The 20087-nt window shown below is 38.0% G+C and overlaps 1 protein-coding gene across 1 annotated transcript; it reads right to left on the bottom strand.

Moving 5' to 3' along the window:
- Positions 1–420: 420 nt before the first annotated feature.
- LOC149949837 (uncharacterized) lies at positions 421–12413 on the bottom strand. Its single transcript, XM_090169518.1, has 7 exons — positions 12144–12413; positions 6356–6460; positions 2638–2793; positions 2094–2227; positions 1897–2035; positions 596–731; positions 421–521 (listed from the first exon to the last, which is right to left on the bottom strand). The coding sequence occupies exons 1-7, from the start codon at positions 12411–12413 to the stop codon at positions 430–432; spliced, it is 1032 nt and encodes a 343-aa protein (XP_090025644.1). The 3' UTR covers positions 421–429.
- Positions 12414–20087: the final 7674 nt, after the last annotated feature.

Genomic DNA, 20087 nt, shown 5'->3' with positions numbered 1-20087 from the left:
GCTAAAAATAGATCGGCGACGCGCCGGCGCCTACATTGGCGGCGTCGGGGTCTAGAAGAGTAGCGATTTCACGTCGATTTTCTTTTCCATTTTAACAGTTTGGGCAAGATCAAAAGAACTTTGTTTCGAATTTTTCTGGAATCGCAATGAACATCTAAAAATCGACAAACTACATATCATCTCGGAATATCAATAACGGGGTAGAATTAATGAAATCTTCTTACAACTATCGAAACTTTTTAAAAAAAAGTAAGAATTAACTTTACATTTTACTGAACACGTTGCTGCAGATCAGAATATGATATTTCAGGTAAAGTTTGAAACCACTTTTCGCCGTTCATATGTAAAAGCCAATAATTGACTATCTTTGCATTGCGAATAAATTTAATAAATGAAATTTTCAATGATAGAAAATTATGACAAAAATCTTTAGTTTGAAAAACCTGCTACTATGATTGCGAGATTAGTGAGATTTTCTCCTGGCTTGTACTTCAGTGTCCACATACGAAGTGGGATTAACACTGAAATATATCAAAAACGCAACATTATACAATGCATTTTATAGTGGTAGCATTTGGAATTGTTTATTTAATACCTATCTCTCCTTCGACCAAGGTGAAAGTAATTTCTTGACATATTTTTTGGCACTCATTGGTGGGAAGCAGCTGAATTTGGTTCTCGCCCAGCACCTGCCCGAACCAAACTACATTGCTCTTTTCTTCGGGATCGATCTGCAAATTGAGAGTCGAAATAAAGTTTATATTCTCTCTAACATGTATATTAATTATGAATGGAATGTAATACCCTGATTGGAAAATAAAACGAAGTAAACCGAAGAATATATGGTACAGCTGCGAGATCTCAAACACGAAGCCAATTTAGGTACAGTGTGAAGAAATTTTCAATTGATAATTTAAACTCTGAAATTCTAGATAATTTAAAGTCAAATCTCAACTTCATCTCAGATTTCTGCCCATTCAAACTAAAAGAAATCACAAACTCAACCGAAAACCAGATTTTCAATAAACATTTAGCTAACTATCTACGAACTTGAGTAATATGTACAAAAACAAATGAAATTAAAACGCATTCTTTAAAATAGTTTTAATAAAACATGCAAATAAGTGAAAAAGAATAACAACTTGGGTTGGGCAAATTAAAATTTAGTTAATAAATAAAATAAATTTAAAATATAATTGAAATCAGCGACGAGAGCAATAATGAAGAAATCACAAAAAAGGTTTTAAATAAGTGGAGAAACTAAAATGAAAATCAAATTGTTTTATAACAAACAAGATGTTATGCTTAAACACTCCTCTTCTCCCAGTTTTTTTTGGGAATGGCTTAGAACATTTAATTATTTAGGTGGGAACCTTTAGGCCAAAGTTTATTTTTTTGGTTGAAAAAGCTATTATGTTAGTTTATTAATTCGATAAGAAACGCCTCTTATTAGAAAAAGGTTATAAGTGGGTTTATTTTTATGTCATGAAGGCTAATGAGATTTATTTTTTTGTAAAAATGCACATTTAATTTCATAACAAATTGTAGTTTCCGATGTTTTAATTATTACTGGTTTAGTATCGTGGCTCTTTTTGAATAAGATTAATAAAATTAAAAATAAAAGAAGATAAATAACTTTCTAACTTTCATTGATGCTATTGCATGTTGTTTATAAATATAACGACCATATTTACATTCCTTATTCTGATTGCTTATCTATTGTGTATAACCTCCATTTAACTCCTTTGCTTTTACCTCGCGATTAGCGTTCAGTTCAAATCGATTCCTTTGACAAGCATTTGGTAATGATGTCAGTTTTGACAGAAGAACCGTTTACAAAATGGCTTTTTCCTTAGTATGTTTTAGCGGGTTATGTAAATAAAATCTAAGGCTTACCAATTTGAAGTTGCGCCCTTTGTAATTAGATGAAATGAGGATCCAGTTACTGAGAGTCATTTCAAATCCCGATGGAAGAAAATAAGGTCTTTGGTAGAATTTGCGAACGTGTTTCTGATTGGCTAACTCACAATTTTCCCTAAATTAACAAAAAAAACATTTTGATTTGTTTCATATTCCGCGATTCGTTGGCTTACCAGTGAGCAAACCATCGGGTCGGGTTTGTCTTCGACGATATCTTTCGAATTAGCGACAAAGGATTCGATACCCGCAGATTTGTATCGAACATGCAAAGAATGGAATCTGACACCTTCATATCAGTCAAGTACCCCTATAAAGAAAACGACACAACGAAAAGAAAATTGTATTAACTAAAAATAAAAATGTGTTAACCTAAAAAAACCGATTTCAGAAAGTGAAACTCTAAAAATTGAGGTGCCTAGAAATATTCAAAATTAAAAATTTATATTCTTGAATATCCAAATCTAAATTTGTAACAGGAAGACCATTTCCCTATTTAAAACAGCGAAAGTTTTAAAAACATATTAGATCGATATATTATTTAGAAAACATAGGTTTTAGTTTTGGTTCTGTTTTTATTGTTGTCCGTTATCACGGTATTATGGTGTAATAAAAATGAGTTTTCAAAAATTAATTTACCTCCTTACCCAAAACAATAGTTTGTGGCAAATATCGATATTTAATAATTATCATTTAAGTCATTAAAGCTTTCAAATTTACCTGTGTTATGGCTTCGAAAGCGAAAGGTTTACTGGCTTCCCAGTCATTCATGGCATCCGACACAATAACGGGAACATAGTTTTCCAAGTAATTCTCCAAAATATCGCTGGGGCTCACATCTTTCCTTACGTCCAATGTTATCAGGTCTTCGCAAATCTACAGAAGATTTTTATTTATTTATAAATCATATTGATTAGCATTGGGAAACGAGAAAAGACATAATGGAGCTCCACCGGTTTAACGTTTCTCTTTTAATAATTCATGTAACATCCTTACATTTTCATAGATTTGGGTTATTTCCAGGTTTGTTGTCTGGAACTCGTTTAAATGCCAGCACCCGTGGGCTTGTAAGTTATTATTGAGTGCGATGGCAAGCCAAGCACTTCGACCTAAAGGTCCATTGTGAATGGGCTTGTAAGTTACCTTAGTTATCAATATAGTCCCTCACTAGATAATAAAACCTTCGAGTTGTATTGTCACCTACAACTTAATAACAGCAATTAGCAAGCCGCAATTCAATAAGTGACATTTTAACCGCGTTTTAATGGGATGAAGTCACCCAAGAATTTAAGGAAAAACATCTCAATCCAGCAGGGAGAGAACGCAGGAGCTGTTCCGAGATTTCACTCACAAGGAGACGACCCGAGGTGTTACACAACGATTTTGTTCAAACTCGGGGGATTGGTAGACCTTCATGTAACTTGAAAAATCCTAAAGGGATTTTATTCAATGGGCAACGGTATTGCCATGGCAACGAAAAATGTTTTTGAAAACAAAAAATTTAAATTTATAAAAACTGACGAACAAAATCAAAATTGATCACATTTTGATCAATTTGAACCAAATGGGTGAAAACGAACCGATTTGGCTAAAATTGGAAAAAAAATGTGAGAAAAAAATAAAACAATACAAACATTGAAAAAAAATATTTCAAAATTGATCAAAATAGTTTTTTTTTTCAAAATTGAAAAAAAATATTAAGTTGAAAAAAAAATTGATCAAAAACAGTAGTTTCGATCAAAATTCATAGGAGTTGATGGAAATTTATAAGTTGTGTAAAATTGGATTAATGTATAGATAAATTGCGATTTTTTGAAAAACAAAGTATTTATTTTGGTCAATTTGATCAAACTTGACCAAAATTGGAAAATAATAGATCTAAATTATCCAAATTTTAAAGTTTTGTAAAAATTATATAAAAATAAACTAAATTCGACCAACTATCTCAAAACTGTTTGAAATATTATTTTTCCAAAAAATTATCAAATACAATAGTTTCGATCCAAAACGATCTTAATTGAAAGGAATTGATGTAAATTTATTTATATAGATAAATTGCTTTTTTTTATTATTTTCCAAATTTTGAAAATAATAGATCAAAATTTTTAAATTATTATTATTGATTATTTTAAGAAAGAGTGTAATACAAAATTGTTTTATTCGTTGTTATTAAACGTTTCTCGGTTTTTCTAATCATTTTTTTTCTCATATTTTACCATTTTTAGTACGTTATATTTATAATATTATATAGGAAAGAAATTAGTTCATTTCCGTTCCAACATGCTTTTTTACTAACAATTGTGAATTTAATTTAAAGTATAATTGAAATATTTACGCGTTTACCCAATTTTATTTGAAATTATTAATAATTTTTCCCAATTTTACTTGAAGTAACTAATATTAATTGGTTTTACCCAAATTTGTTCGCTTTCATCCGTATTTAATTATAGGCATGCAAAATTACCTATAAAAGCCAAAAATCGTCAAAATCGCTGTCATTTGGCGACTATTATTTATTTTACCCAATTTGGGTAATTTTAAGCGAAATCTCTTTATTTTACCCAATTTAAGTTTTTTTTATTATTTCCCAATTTGGGTCAATTTTAGCGTCATTTCTTTATTTCACCCAATTTAATGAATTTAACCCCATTTGATTTGATATAATTAATTGTTAATGAATTTCACCCAATTTTATTACAAATAACTTATTTTCAAAGGTTTACCCAATTTAATCCAAATATTTAATTTTCAAAAGGTTTTTACCCAATTTTATTTGATATAAATAATTTTTAATGAATTTCATTTATTTTTTTATTTATTATTTATCAAGTAAATAATATTTTAGAACTTTTAGAATCAAAACAACAACGGATATAGATTGGAAATTAATGCAGTTTTTGATCAAAACTATTGATTTTTTAAAAAAAAATTATACTTTTTTTTACAAAATTTCAAGATTTTGAAAACAATTAAAAAAAAGCAATTTTTCTATGTAAATAAATTTCCTTCAATTCCTATCAATTTTGATCGTTTCGGATCGAAACTATTGATTTTGATAAATTTTTTAGTGTTATTAACATTTTTCAATTTTGAAAAAAAAAATATTTCTGACAATTTTGAGATAGTTGGTCGAATTTAGTTTATTTTTATATAATTTTTACAAAACTTAAAAATTGGGCTAATTTAGATCTATTATTTTCCAATTTTGGTCAAGTTAGATCAAATTGACCAAAATAAATACTTTGTTTTTCAAAAAATCGCAATTTATCTATACATTAATCCAATTTTACACAACTTATAAATTTCCGTCAATTCCTTTGAATTTTGATCGAAACTGCAGTTTTTGATCATTATTTTTTCAATTTTATATTTTATTTCCAATTTTGAAAAAAAAATAATATATCAATTAATTTTGAAATATTTTTTTCAATGTTTCTATTTTTTATTTTTTCCTCACATTTTTTTCCAATTTTAGCCATATCGGTTCATTTTCACCCATTTGGTTCAAATTGATCAAAATGTGTTCAATTTGGATTTTTTTGTCAATTTTTATAAATTTTTTATAATTTTCGTATTCTAAATTTTTTTCAATTTTTTAAATTTTTCACAGGGGGGACCTTAGGAATCGGTCAAAATCCCATGTTATTTTCAATTGGAAAATTTCCATTCATGTTGTCAAAAACATTTTTCGTTGTCATGGCAAAACCGTTGCCCATTGAATAAAATCCCTGTAGGACTTTTCAAGGTACATGAAGGTCTACCAATCCCCCGAGTTTGAACAAAATCGGGTCGTCTCCTTGTCAGTGCCACAAGCTAGATTGAACCTCAGCTCCTCTTGCTTCGAGGTGAAAGCGCAAACCACACCACCTTACTACCTCTTTTACCTAGTGGGTCATTACATGACAAATGGGCACAGCATGTCAACCCGACCCCAACTGCTTTGGTTCAAAATTGACGAAGTTATGCATTGGTCGGATTTAGGGGTCAAGTCATTTTTTGAAAATGGCTATTTTCTCTATCTCCAAAACTACTACTCCGATTTCAAAATAATTTGAGATTTCGGTGTTCACGATAGTAAAAACCCCCAATACCAATTTTGAACCAAATCGGTTGGGGTCGGGTTGACATGCTGTGCCCATCTGTTATGGAATGACCCTAGTACTAATGGCAGCCCGCGTTTTGGTGCGAAACAAAAATCATTTATTTTCAGATAAAATAAATTTGATATATTTTGCTCTGAAATTTAAAAAAATAATAAGTATATATTTATCTATCTGAATGAACTGCACCGCACTAAAAGATTTAGCTGAGACTCCTCAAAATAATTTGTGTGTTCAGTTGGATATCACCTTGTCCATTCGTGACCAAATCAATTCCATTTCGGTTTTAAATCACTCAGATTTCCAAAACTTATTAAAATATCTACGTAAACACTTACTTCGCAATCTTTAGTGGTTATTCGATTTTTATTGTTGACGTAAAAAGGATTTTCAACGGCACATGGACTTCGGTAAAGTGGTTCCCAGTGGACATACGGCAATATCTACGATACAGTGATTATTAAATCTCTGCACCCGTACATTTTCAAAATATATTTATGGTAATTTCACAAAATCGGTCATTTATATTAGAACGTATGGACTTCGCCCAAATGTGGGCTCTTCAATTTTTACAAACCATGACCGGCAACAATGCTATCATGGTTGTTTATACGTAGGTAGAAAAAGAAATTAAATTGACCTACTTGCATACTTTTCAATATATAGAAATAGTGTCAATTAAATGATTTAACATTAAGATATCATTATTTCACTGCATGCATTGGCTTGTAATAAACTACCCGATTAACTATACTTAAAAGTAAGGAGGGTCAAAGGCGAAATTTAGCTGAACACCACTTCATCTGCAAGATAATCATTCATAAGTATGCCATAAACACATTTTATTCAATGAAACCTTGGTCACGTTTAATGACGTTAATTACGTAGCTTTTAAATCAGGGCCATCTATACATGATATTAGGTCCCAAAACAAACTATGCGTGGGGCCCGTAATAACCCCACCCAAGTTTTTAACCTCCTGTGCGAATTACATCTTCATCCTTATCTACAACTACCGGTTCAAATAGTTTCACTTGTCTATGGAAATAAAATACATTTACTGATGGGAGAAGGAAATTTTTAAGGCGATCATGTGTTGTTATTTCCATGGAATCCTTTCCACTAGCAGAAGGATTATAATTAAGATTTCATATTTTGGTCCACTCATTGCACGTTCCGTGTGAAACACGGCCTCAATAACTTTCTTTGTAAATGTTAAACAAAGGCATTCTAACGAGAAATTATGTAACATAATCCACCTACAACGGCAAGTGAGGGTTAACAGCAGTGCCCATGTGTTTGGTGCGAACCAAAGTCTCATTAGTTAACACTACTTGCAAATACTCTAATAAATACTATTTATGATACTATAATTATATTTCGTGGTTTGATGTAAAATATGATCACTATAAAATTACGAACATAAGATTAATCACCATGACGACGACGACGAAGAAATTACATAGCAACAGTTCCGAATCGAAGCCACCTGACTCTAGACGTGAAAGAGAATATGTTCAAAGAGCGGCACTGAGACTAGACCCAAACACTCGACACAATAAAAATCAATCAAGCTGAAATATTACCCAGAACTTGTTATTTTCAGAAATAGACAAGGATTGGCCCAATAAATACTGGTTTTCCCAGAAATTTTTCAAATTGAAACTCTCCGGTAATAAATTTACCAAATATTTTAAAAAATAAAATACTTATTTACTCAGAGCTTTTGCAAAATGCGTTACCTATCTATTGTTTTGTAAATATTTAGCAAAGTATAAATTGAAATTATCGTATATAATGGTTATAAAAAAAACCATGACTAAATACAATTTGGAAAAATGGTTGGTGACAAAAAAGGACCAATTTGTATGCCTTATTTTAAAATTTAAAATTGAATTTTTTAAAATATTTCTGGGTAATTTCAATAGCGGAGAGAAGCAGTTTGCCAAAGTTCTGGGTAATTAAATATTCGTTTTGCAAACCATGGCCATAAAAACTCTTTGATAAATATTTCTGGGCGAAATCAATATATAGGTAACGTATTCTGCAAAAGATCTGGGTAAAATAGTCTGTATTTTGTAAACTATGGCCTATTTCAAAAATTATACTTCGTTAAATATTTCTGGGCCAAAACAATAAATTAGGTCATGCATTTTACAAAGGTTCTGGGTAAATTAGTATCAATTTTGCAAGCTATGGCCTATTTTAAATTTAAAAAAACGCATTGTAAAATATATCTGGACAAAATCAAACGGTAGGTAACGCATTTTGCAAAAGTTCTGGGTAATGTAGTGCCTATTTTGCACGTTTATTCCCATTCGACCGAAATCCCATTGGACCGAATCCCATTCGACCGAAAGAATTTTAAAATGTAGCCCAATTGGCGGGGTGATTTGGTATTTTATTTATAAGGTATGTACTATCGAAGATCCATGTTTAGGTTAGGTTAGGTTAGGTTAGGTTAAAAATAGCAATTTGTATCTTTCTTTTTATTAAGACGGAATAAATAATTATTATTGATGTATAAATACCCTCCTTTATTAGCTATCCGCTCCATTGCAAACGACTTCCGTAACTAAATTGAAAACATAGCAAAAGCCAATTTATATAGCAGCGTTCGGTCGAATGGGACACATAAAAACCGCACGTTTCGGCGGAATTCGGTCGAATGGGACACCTCAAAAACCGCCTTCGGTCGAATGGGATTTCGGTCGAATGGGACTAAAGCATTTTGCAAACTATGGCCTATTTTAAATTTAAAAATTGAACTTTTTAAAATATTATTGAGTAAATTCAATAGCGGAAAGATGCAGTTTGCAAAAGTTCTGGGTGAATAAGTATTCATTTTGCAAACATTTGGCCTATTATAAAAAAATTCTGGTTAAATATAATATTTAAGTAAAGCATTTTTCAAATGTTATGGGTGAATTAGTGAATGATTTTAAAATATGGCTTTTCCTGAAAATTTCGAAATATAAGTGAAGTATTTTGCTAAATGTTCTGGGCAAAAGAGTATTTATTTTGAAAATCCTTGTCTACTACTGAAAATAGCAAGATCTTTGTACTTTAGCAAAAATATTTTTCATGGGCAAATTAGTATCACCCAAAATCTTGTATAACAAACTTACAAGAAAAAATGATTGCTGAAATATAAACTTAAGGAACAAATAATCACCGACACACTGTATAACAAACTCTCCGTAAAAAGATCATGGCTTACATACAAACCAAAGTAAACTATAAGAATGGCGAGCACACTATATATCAGGCCCACCGATAACAATGCGAAAATACGAACCAAACTTAGCAATATAGTGTATATATTTTTGAGGTGCATTGTTATCGGTGGGCCTGGTCCGTGAATTTTTTGCGGCGAGTTCATATTTTCTGCACTCATTATTTCTGGTGAGTTTGTTATACAGGACGCTAGCTCAGTTCAATTTTATTACGCAGTGTTCATGAATTTCTTATCAGAAACACCCTGTAGAATAGCCAACACTGTGAATAACGAAAAAGCGGTAAAAAAGTAGGGGGAAATGAGACATTGCATATAAAACACTTCCCTATATCAAATGACTGTCGTAAATAGTGCGCTGATAAAGTATGCAAAAAATTGCCACCGCAAAAATGCTAGTGACAGATGCTTAACATAGAATTGGGATGAAATTCAAATATGACAATTATGCGTACGCTTAAGACATTTCGAGGTCACTATAAAAAGAGCTTAGAAATGAAAAGGCATTACCAAAAATATAGTATTCAACTAAATAAAATCTACGTGCATTTCTTAAATTAAGTTTGATGTGGAAAATCACCAAAAAGCACTAAAATTGGTAAACACCAAATTCTTGGTACATGATCTGGTCAATCGATTGACACAAAACTCCAGGAATTGTATGTAACAAGTTGTCACGGACATTTATTTTCACACAATCCCCCTGGTTTATTAAATATATTTCTAATATTAACTTTAAATTTAATTAAGATTTTATTCACCTTTTACATTATCTTAATAACCTTAGATAACTTGTGTTGAAAATGTTGTTAGTTTCAAAACAACCTGTTTTTAACAATACCTTAATCACCCTGTCTTTTAACATAACTGACGGATAAACAACCACAGAGTAATATCATCTCAAAAGAAAAATCCATGACCATGTGATAAAAATCACCATTATAAGGAGTTTCTACCAAAGCAGTACATTTTTAACAACCTAGTGTATTGACAACCATCCTAATTACCATGTCATTCATCCAGTGAAAAATCAATTTAATCAATGAAAATTATCTTTATTATAGTAGAATAAAAAACACCATCCATCGATAAAAAAACGAAACTACCCAAAATAGTATAGCTTAAACATTGTATAGCAATACTCATGATATAATAAACAAGGCGGCCCAGCCGGAATATTAGTTTCACATCGACGCAAGGTATCAAAGGTTAAATAGTTAAGCTACCTTCAATGTCTTACGACGTGCAATAATAATCCAATATAATTAATTTACCACGTCGAAAAATATTCCTATTATAACATATCGAAAGAAATTATCTAATTCAAACATCCCGCCAATTATAATCCTATTCGAGCATATAGAAAGAAATTGTCTAATTCAAACTTCCCGCCACCCGCCAATTATAATCCTTTTCTAGCATATCGAAAGAAATTGTCTAATTCAAACTTCCCGCCACTCGCCAATTATAATCCTTTTCTAGCATATCGAAAGAAATTGACTAATTCAAACTTCCCGCCACCCGCCAATTATAATCCAATTCTAGCATATCGAAAGAAATTGCCTAATTCAAACTTACCGCCACCAGCCAATTATAATCCTATTCCAGCATATCGAAAGAAATTGTCTAATTAAAACTTCCCGCCTCCCGGCAATTATTATCCTATTCTAGCATATCGAAAGAAATTGTCTAATTCAAACTTCCCGCCAAATTAATCCTTTTACATTTTTAATTATTTTCGCGAAGCGTTATTTCAAACTTCCCACCGAAATTTCAAACTTCATCAAAGCTCGGCGTGTAGCTTGTAGCTCCATCTACCGTGACGTCGCTTTCCACGCCGCCGACGCCAAACAAACAAACAAACACTTAACGACACTCCGTCCATAGCAAGTGTCACTTCGAATATATATTCGATGTGAAACTAAAAAGCATAGCCAAAACCTTATCTAGCAATAGCCCAGATAGCGTGATGTAGCATAGCCAACACCCAATATAGCAAACGCGCGGTGCCCTAAAATCACGCAAAAAGTATTCAACAAAATGAACACAATCCGAAAAGGTTTCCCAAAGTCAAATATCAAATATTTGGAGACAGATGGCGCTTTTGTTATAAATCTTAAATTGGAACGAAATTCAAATATAAGTATAGTGCCACATAACTCACATAATATTTAAATTGCTTAATGCAACCATAAACGTAGTGATCAACTGATGAGGACTAATTATTTGTATCATTTTTAGTGAAATAGAATTAAATTTAAAACAATTATGTAGATTCCTAGATGAAAATCGCCTAACATCACTAACATGGGCTCATAAGCAACTTGTTGGTCCTTTATCATCGATATGCTTCTGAAAGCATGATTATCTCTATCGATTGACATATTATTGAGCGTTCTAAACCTAATTGTCAGACTGTTACGTTGAAATCAGCGCGAGAATCGGCAGAATCGGTGGCATTGGCGACTACAATTAGAGTTTACGCTCGCGTTTGAAAACTAGTTAAGGGGAACTTGCACAATTTACACTCATACAAATTCCTTCTCCAAGTTTCCTAGCGGTGTTTTAATCTTTTTTCCTAATCATTTAACTCTGATCAAATTTAATAGTTAATATATTTTGTGGAATGCCTATGAAGACCTGCAAAAGGTGTATTTGTAAATAATAACGTTTTAAGGATTATGGTAGTAAATGAATTTAAGGAAATCGTATGAATAGTAAAATTATATTATAGGAAAAACCCTGGCTGTAAAATTTGTGTGTTCAAAGATTAATTTTAGTATATAGTACAGTTTTTCGTAATTTTAAATATATCTGAAATATCTGTTCAATCAAATTATCTAGTGGAAAAATTTGAAAATTGAATTAGAAATACAAAAAATTTAGTATACCTTGAGTAGTCCGAAGCGGGAGTAAACGTAAATGGCCTCTTGAACGAATCCCAGCGAAAACAGGAATGCAACGAACACGCATGAAACGACAGTTGCAAAGAGGCGTTTGCGAGTATGTTTCAGTAAGCCAAGATCCAATTGAAGCAACAGTGGTTTCGCTAGTTTTCGAATTTCGTCGTCCGTGAGTCCAATATTCTTACAGTGTTCATAAAGGTCCTTAATCTCATTGTCGATCGAAGATAAAGTGACTGAATCTCGCTGCGAAGCCATTTTCTGACGGAAAAAAGCTTTATCGATTTTTTTATTCGTAGCTTAGCATTACAAACGTTGCACCATCTAGTTGCGAACTCAAACTCCAAAATAAAACCGTGTAAAATATTTAACTTTTGAAAAAAAATGATTTCAAATAAACTTGCAATATTTTACTTTTTAAATTGCACTTCGACCAAATTGTACGAAATATAACTTCAGTAACTTTTTCTTTCCGTAGATGGCTCTAGAATCTCTAAAAACGTATCAATCAAAAGTTATGCTTTCTTATTTTCTTGGCTCGATATAAACGCCACTGTTTACAGAAAATTTAAAGCATCATTATAATTTTGACACAGCAGTGTACTTGTCCGAAAACATTTATAGGTATTATAGTTCTTGCACAAAATACATCGTCTGCCATTTCAATTAAAAGCGCCTAAGGTTATTAATTATAAAGTACACGGTTACGATACTTAAATTCAGACAAAAAATCGCTAGGATTAATTTTGAAGGTATTTTCAAAATGTTTACTTTAGATTAGATGTTAATTTTTAACACAAATGCTACAGATGTATCTTCTGAAACTACAGTTCATTATTAACCGATGTCAGAGTCCCAAGGCTTTGAGCTTCTTTTGTCTCGGTAACCCCCCCCCCCCTGCTTGTGACACATCATCTCTAAGGCTTCAGTATCGTCAGCCTTAATGGAAAATGCGACACTAGGATACTACGCTATGAAACTAGACACGAATAAATAACTAGGTCGTCGCAAAAACCGAAAACGGCATTTTCAACAAAGAGCTAAGCGAGCTGCAAATCCAGTGGTTAATCAGGCTTAGATTAATTAAACCTAAGTAGAGAAAGAAAAGCGAGATAAATAATTTAGTTTACCAAAGATTACTGTTTATTTGGTAAAGATAAAACAAAGAAAAAAATTGAAAATATCTGTACACAGCTATTGCTTATATTATACGAAACTTGGCCTATTCGGTAAAACCGCAAAGGATCTGAAGCCCTTCAAGTTCTGTTTTTTTGGCAGATAATCCACTCTTATTGTTAATTTTTACAAGGCGCGCCATATTAAAAACCGGGTTCCAACGGACAGCAATCTTTTCTCTAGAGCCGCTTTCCGAAGCTCCCTTCCCCCCCAACTCTCTTGGCTTCCGACGAACAGCAATCTTTTATCTAGAGTCGCATTCCGAAGCTCCCCTTTCCCCCCAACTCTCTTGGCTTCCAACGGACAGCAATCTTTTCTCTAGAGTCACTTTCCGAAGCTCCCCTTTTCCCCCAACTCTCTTGGCTTCCAACGGACAGAAATCTTTTCTCATGAGTCGCTTTCCGAAGCTCCCCTTTTCCCCCTACTCCCTTGGCTTCCAACGGACAGCAATATTTTATCTTGAGTCACTTTCCGAAGCTACCTTTTCCCCCTAACTCTCTTGGCTTCCGACGGACAGCAATCTTTTCTCTAGAGTCGCTTTCCGAAGCTCCCTTTTCCCCCCAACTCTCTTGGTTTCCGACCGACAGCAATATTTTATCTTGAGTCACTTTCCGAAGCTACCTTTTCCCCATAACTCTCTTGGCTTCCGACGGACAGCAATCTTCTCTCTAGAGTCGCTTCCCGAAGCTCCCTTCCCCCCAACTCTCTTGGCTTCCAACGAACAGCAATATTTTCTGTAGAGCCACTTTCCGAAGCTACCTTTTCCCCCTTACTCTCTTGGCTTTCGACGGACAGCAATCTTTTCTCTGGAGTCACTTTCCGAAGCTCCCCTTTTCCCCCAACTCTCTTGGCTTCTGACGGACAGCAATCTTTTCTCTAGAGTCGCTTTCCGAAGCTCCCCTTTTCGCCCAACTCTCTTGGCTTTCAACGGACAGCAATCTTTTCTCTGGAGTCACTTTCCGAAGCTACCTTTCCCCCCCAAATCTCTTGGCTTCCGACGGACAGCAATCTTTTCTCTAGAGTCGCTTTCCGAAGCTCCCCTTTGCCCCCCAACTCTCTTGGCTTCCGACGGACTGCAATCTTTTCTCTAGAATCGCTTTTCGAAGCTCCCCTTTGCCCCCCAACTCTCTTGACTTCCGACAGACAGCAATCTTTTCTCTAGAGTTACTTTCCGAAGCTCCCCTTTTCCCCCAACTCTCTTGGCTTCCAATGGACAGCAATCTTTTACTGGAGTCATTTTCCGAAGCTCCCCTTTGCCCCCCAACTCTCTTGGCTTCCGACGGACTGCAATCTTTTCTCTAGAATCGCTTACCGAAGCTACCTTTTCCCCCCCAACTCTCTTGGCTTCCGACGGACAGCAATCTTTTCTCTAGAGTCGCTTTCCGAAGCTCTACTTTTCCCCCAACTCTCTTGGCTTCCAATGGACAGCAATCTTTTACTGGAGTCATTTTCCGAAGCTCCCCTTTGCCCCCCAACTCTCTTGGCTTCCGACGGACTGCAATCTTTTCTCTAGAATCGCTTTCCGAATCTCCCCTTTGCCCCCCAACTCTCTTGGCTTCCGACGGACAGCAATCTTTTCTCTAGAGTTACTTTCCGAAGCTACCTTTTCCCCCTAACTCTCTTGATTTCCGACGGAAAGCAATCTTTTCTCTAGAGTCGCTTTCCGAAGCTCCCCTTTTCCCCCAACTCTCTTGGCTTCCAACGGACAGCAATTTTTTCTCTAGAGTCGCTTTCCGAAGCTCCCCTTTTCCCCCAACTCTCTTGGCTTCCGACGGACAGCAATCTTTTCTCTAGAGTCACTTTCCGAAGCTCCCCTTTTCCCCCAACTCTCTTGGCTTCCAACGGACAGCAATCTTTTCTCTAGAGTCGCTTTCCGAAGCTCCCTTTTCCCCCCCAACTCTCTTGGCTTCCGACGGACAGCAATCTTTTCTCTGGAGTCACTTTCCGAAGCTCCCCTTTTCCCCCAACTCTCTTGGCTTCTGACGAACAGCAATATTTTCTCTAGAATCGCTTTCCGAAGCTCCCCTTTGCCCCCCAACTCTCTTGGCTTCCGACGGACAGCAATATTTTCTCTAGAGTTACTTTCCGAAGCTCCCCTTTCCCCACAACTCTCTTGGCTTCCGACGGACAGCAATCTTTTCTCAAGAGTCGCTTTACGAAGTTCCCCTTTCCCCCCAACTCTCTTGGCTTCCAACGGACAGCAATCGTTTCTCTGGAGTCACTTTCCGAAGCTCCCCTTTTCCCCTAACTCTCTTGGCTTCCAACGGACAGCAATCTTTTCTCTGGAGTCACTTTCCGAAGCTACCTATTCCCCCCTCCCCACTCTCTTGGCTTCTGACGGACAGCAATCTTTTCTCTAGAGACGCTTTCCGAAGCTCCCCTTTTCTCCCAACTCTCTTGGCTTCCAACGGACAGCAATCTTTTCTCTATAGTCGCTTTCCGGAGCTCCCTTTCCCCCCCCGAACTCTCTTGGCTTCCAACGGACAGCAATCTTTTCTCTAGATTCGCTTTCCGAAGCTCCCTTTTCCCCCCCAACTCTATTGGCTTCCGACGGACAGCAATCTTTTCTCTAGAGTCCCTTTCCGAAGCTCCCCTTTTTCCCCAACTCTCTTAGCTTCTGACGGACAGCAATCTTTTCTCTAGAGTCGCTTTCCGAAGCTCCCCTTTTGCCCCCAACTCTCTTGGCTCCCAACGGAAAACAATCTTTTCTCTGGAGTCACTTTTCCAAGCTACCTTTCCCTCCCCCCCAACTCTCTTGGCTTCCGACGGACAGCAATTTTTTCTCTAGAGTCGCTTTCCGAAGCTCCCTTTCCCCCCCAACTCTCTTGGCTTCCGACGGACAGCAATCTTTTCTCTAGAGTCGCTTTCCGAAGCTCCCCTTTTCCCCCAACTCTCTTGGCTTCCAATGGACAGCAATCTTTTACTGGAGTCATTTTTCGAAGCTCCCCTTTGCCCCCCAACTCTCTTGGCTTCCAACAAACAGCAATCTTTTCTCTAGAGTCACTTTCCGAAGCTACCTTTTCCCCTAACTCTCTTGATTTCCGACGGAAAGCAATCTTTTCTCTAGAGTCACTTTCCGAAGCTCCCCTTTTCCCTAGACCCGCTTTTCGAAGCTCCCCTTTTCCCCCAACTCTCTTGGCTTCCAACGGACAGCAATCTTTTCTCTAGAGTCGCTTTCCGAAGCTACCCTTTTCCCCCAAATCTCTTGGCTTCCGACGGACAGCAATCTTTTCTCTAGAGTCGCTTTCCGAAGCTCCCCTTTTCCCCCAACTCTCTTGGCTTCCAACGGACAGCAATCTTTTCTCTAGAGTCGCTTTCCGAAGCTCCCTTCCCCTCCCCAACTCTCTTGGCTTCCGACGGACAGCAATATTTTCTCTTGAGTCACTTTCCGAAGCTACCTTTCCCCCCTAACTCTCTTGGCTTCCGACGGACAGCAATCTTCTCTCTAGAGTCACTTTGCGAAGCTACCTTTCCCCCCCAACTCTCTTGGCTTCCGACGGACAGCAAACTTTTCTCTGGAGTCCCTTTCGAAGCTCCCCTTCCCCCCCAACTCTCTTTGCTTCCGACGGACAGCAATCTTTTCTCTAGAGTCACTTTCCGAAGCTCCTTTTTTCCCCTAACTCTCTTAACTTCCAACGGACCGCAATCTTTTCTCTGGAGTCACTTTCCGAAGCTACCTATTCCCCCCTCCCCACTCTCTTGGCTTCCGACGGACAGCAATCTTTTCTCTAGAGACGCTTTCCGAAGCTCCCCTTTTCTCCCAACTCTCTTGGCTTCCAACGGACAGAAATCTTTTCTCTAGATTCGCTTTCCGAAGCTCCCTTTCCCCCCCCCAACTCTATTGGCTTCCGACGGACAGCAATCGTTTCTCTAGAGTCCCTTTCCGAAGCTCCCCTTTTTCCCCAACTCTCTTGGCTTCCGACGGACAGCAATCTTCTCTCTAGAGTCACTTTGCGAAGCTACCTTTCCCCCCCAATTCTCTTGGCTTCCAACGGACAGCAATCGTTTCTCTGGAGTAACTTTCCGAAGCTACCTTTTCCCCGTTACTCTCTTGGCTTCCGACGGACAGCAATCTTTTCTCTAGAGTCACTTTCCGAAGCTCCCCTTTTCCCCTAACTCTCTTAACTTCCAACGGACCGCAATCTTTTCTCTGGAGTCACTTTCCGAAGCTACCTATTCCCCCCCTCCCCACTCTCTTGGCTTCCGACGGACAGCAATCTTTTCTCTAGAGACGCTTTCCGAAGCTCCCCTTTTCTCCCAACTCTCTTGGCTTCCAACGGACAGAAATCTTTTCTCTAGAGTCGCTTTCCGAAGCTCCCCTTTCCCCCCAACTCTCTTGGCTTCCAACGGACAACAATCTTTTCTCTGGAGTCACTTTTCGAAGCTACCTTTCCCCCCCCCCCCAACTCTCTTGGCTTCCGACGGACAGCAATCTTTTCTCTAGAGTCAATTTCCGAAGCTCCCCTTTTCCCCCAACTCTCTTGGCTTCCAACGGACAGCAATCTTTTCTCTAGAGTCGCTTTCCGAAGCTCCCTTTCCCCCCAACTCTCTTGGCTTCCAACGGACAGCAATCTTTTCTCTAGAGTCGCTTTCCGAAGCTACCTTTTCCCCGTTACTCTTTTGGCTTCCGACGGACAGCAATCTTTTCTCTAGAGTCACTTTCCGAAGCTCCCCTTTTCCCCTAACTCTCTTGGCTTCCAACGGACAGCAATCTTTTCTCTGGAGTCACTTTCCGAAGCTACCTATTCCCCCCTCCCCACTCTCTTGGCTTCCGACGGACAGCAATCTTTTCTCTATAGTCGCTTTCCGGAGCTCCCTTTCCCCCCCCCCCCCGAACTCTCTTGGCTTCCAACGGACAGCAATCTTTTCTCTAGAGTCGCTTTCCGAAGCTCCCTTGTCCCCCCCAACTCTCTTGGCTTACGACGGACAGCAATCTTTTCTCTAGAGTCCCTTTCCGAAACTCCCCTTTTCCCCCAACTCTCTTGGCTTCCAACGGACAGCAATCTTTTCTCTGGAGTCACTTTCCGAAGCTACCTTTTCCCCCCAACTCTCTTGGCTTCCAACGGACAGCAATCTTTTCTCTGGAGTCACTTTCCGAAGCTACCTTTTCCCCCTTAAACTCTCTTGGCTCCCGACGGACAGCAATCTTTTCTCTAGAGTCGCTTTCCGAAGCTCCCCCTTTCCCCCAACTCTCTTGGCTTCCAATGGACAGCAATCTTTTCTCTGGAGTCATTTTCCGAAGCTCGCCTTTGCCCCCAACTCTCTTGGCTTCCGACGGACAGCAATCTTTTTTCTAGAGTCGCTTTCCAAAGCTCCTCTTTGCCCCCAACTCTCTTGGCTTCTGACGGACAGCAATCTTATCTCTAGAGTCGCTTTCCGAAGCTCCCCTTTCCCCCCAACTCTCTTGGCTTCCGACGGACAGCAAACTTTTCTCAAGAGTCGCTTTACGAAGCTCCCCTTTTCCCCCAACTCTCTTGGCTTCCATCGGACTGCAATCGTTTCTCTGGAGTCACTTTCCGAAGCTACCTTTTCCCCGTTACTCTCTTGGCTTCTGACGGACAGCAATCTTTTCTCTAGAGTCACTTTCCGAAGCTCCCCTTATCCCGCAACTCTCTTGGCTTCCAACGGACAGCATTCTTTTCTCTATAGTCGCTTTCCGGAGCTCCCTTTCCCCCCCGAACTCTCTTGGCTTCCAACGGACAGCAATCTTTTCTCTAGAGTCGCTTTCCGAAGCTCCCTTTTCCCCCCCAAATCTATTGGCTTCCGACGGACAGCAATCTTTTCTCTAGAGTCCCTTTCCGAAGATGTCTTTTCCCCCCAACTCTCTTGGCTTCCAACGGACAACAATCTTTTCTCTGGAGTCACTTTCCGAAGCTACCTTTTCCCCGTTACTCTCTTGGCTTCCGACGGACAGCAATCTTTTCTCTAGAGTCACTTTCCGAAGCTCCCCTTATCCCGCAACTCTCTTGGCTTCCAACGGACAGCATTCTTTTCTCTATAGTCGCTTTCCGGAGCTCCCTTTCCCCCCCCCCAAACTCTCTTGGCTTCCGACGGACAGCAATCTTTTCTCTAGAGTCGCTTTCAGAAGCTCCCCTTTTCCCCTAACTCTCTTGGCTTCCAACGGACAGCAATCTTTTCTCTGGAGTCACTTTCCGAAGCTACCTATTCCCCCCTCCCCACTCTCTTGGCTTCCGACGGACAGCAATCTTTTCTCTAGAGTCACTTTCCGAAGCTCCCCTTTTCCCCTAACTCTCTTGGCTTCCAACGGACAGCAATCTTTTCTCTGGAGTCACTTTCCGAAGCTACCTATTCCCCCCTCCCCACTCTCTTGGCTTCCGACGGACAGCAATCTTTTCTCTAGAGACGCTTTGCGAAGCTCCCCTTTTCTCCCAACTCTCTTGGCTTCCAACGGACAGCAATCTTTTCTCTAGAGTCGCTTTCCGAAGCTCCCCTTTTCCCTCAACTCTCTTGGCTTCCGACGGACAGCAATCTTTTCTCTAAAGTCGCTTTCCCAAGCTCCCCTTTCCCCCCAACTCTCTTGGCTTCCAACGGACAGCAATATTTTCTCTAGAATCGCTTTCCGAAGCTCCCTTCCCCCCCCAACTCTCTTGGCTTCCAACGGACATCAATCTTTTCTCTAGAGTCGCTTTCCGAAGCTTCCTTTCCCCCCCCCAACTCTCTTGGCTTCCGACGGACAGCAATATTTTCTCTTGAGTCACTTTCCGAAGCTACCTGTTCCCCCTAACTCTCTTGGCT

This window comes from Leiobunum rupestre, chromosome 3 (assembly GCF_980474605.1).
Source record: "Leiobunum rupestre chromosome 3, qqLeiRupe1.1.hap1, whole genome shotgun sequence".
Lineage (NCBI taxonomy): Eukaryota > Metazoa > Arthropoda > Arachnida > Opiliones > Sclerosomatidae > Leiobunum > Leiobunum rupestre.
The sequence above is the reverse complement of the archived record's forward strand: the minus strand, read 5'-3'. Positions and strand labels throughout refer to the sequence as shown.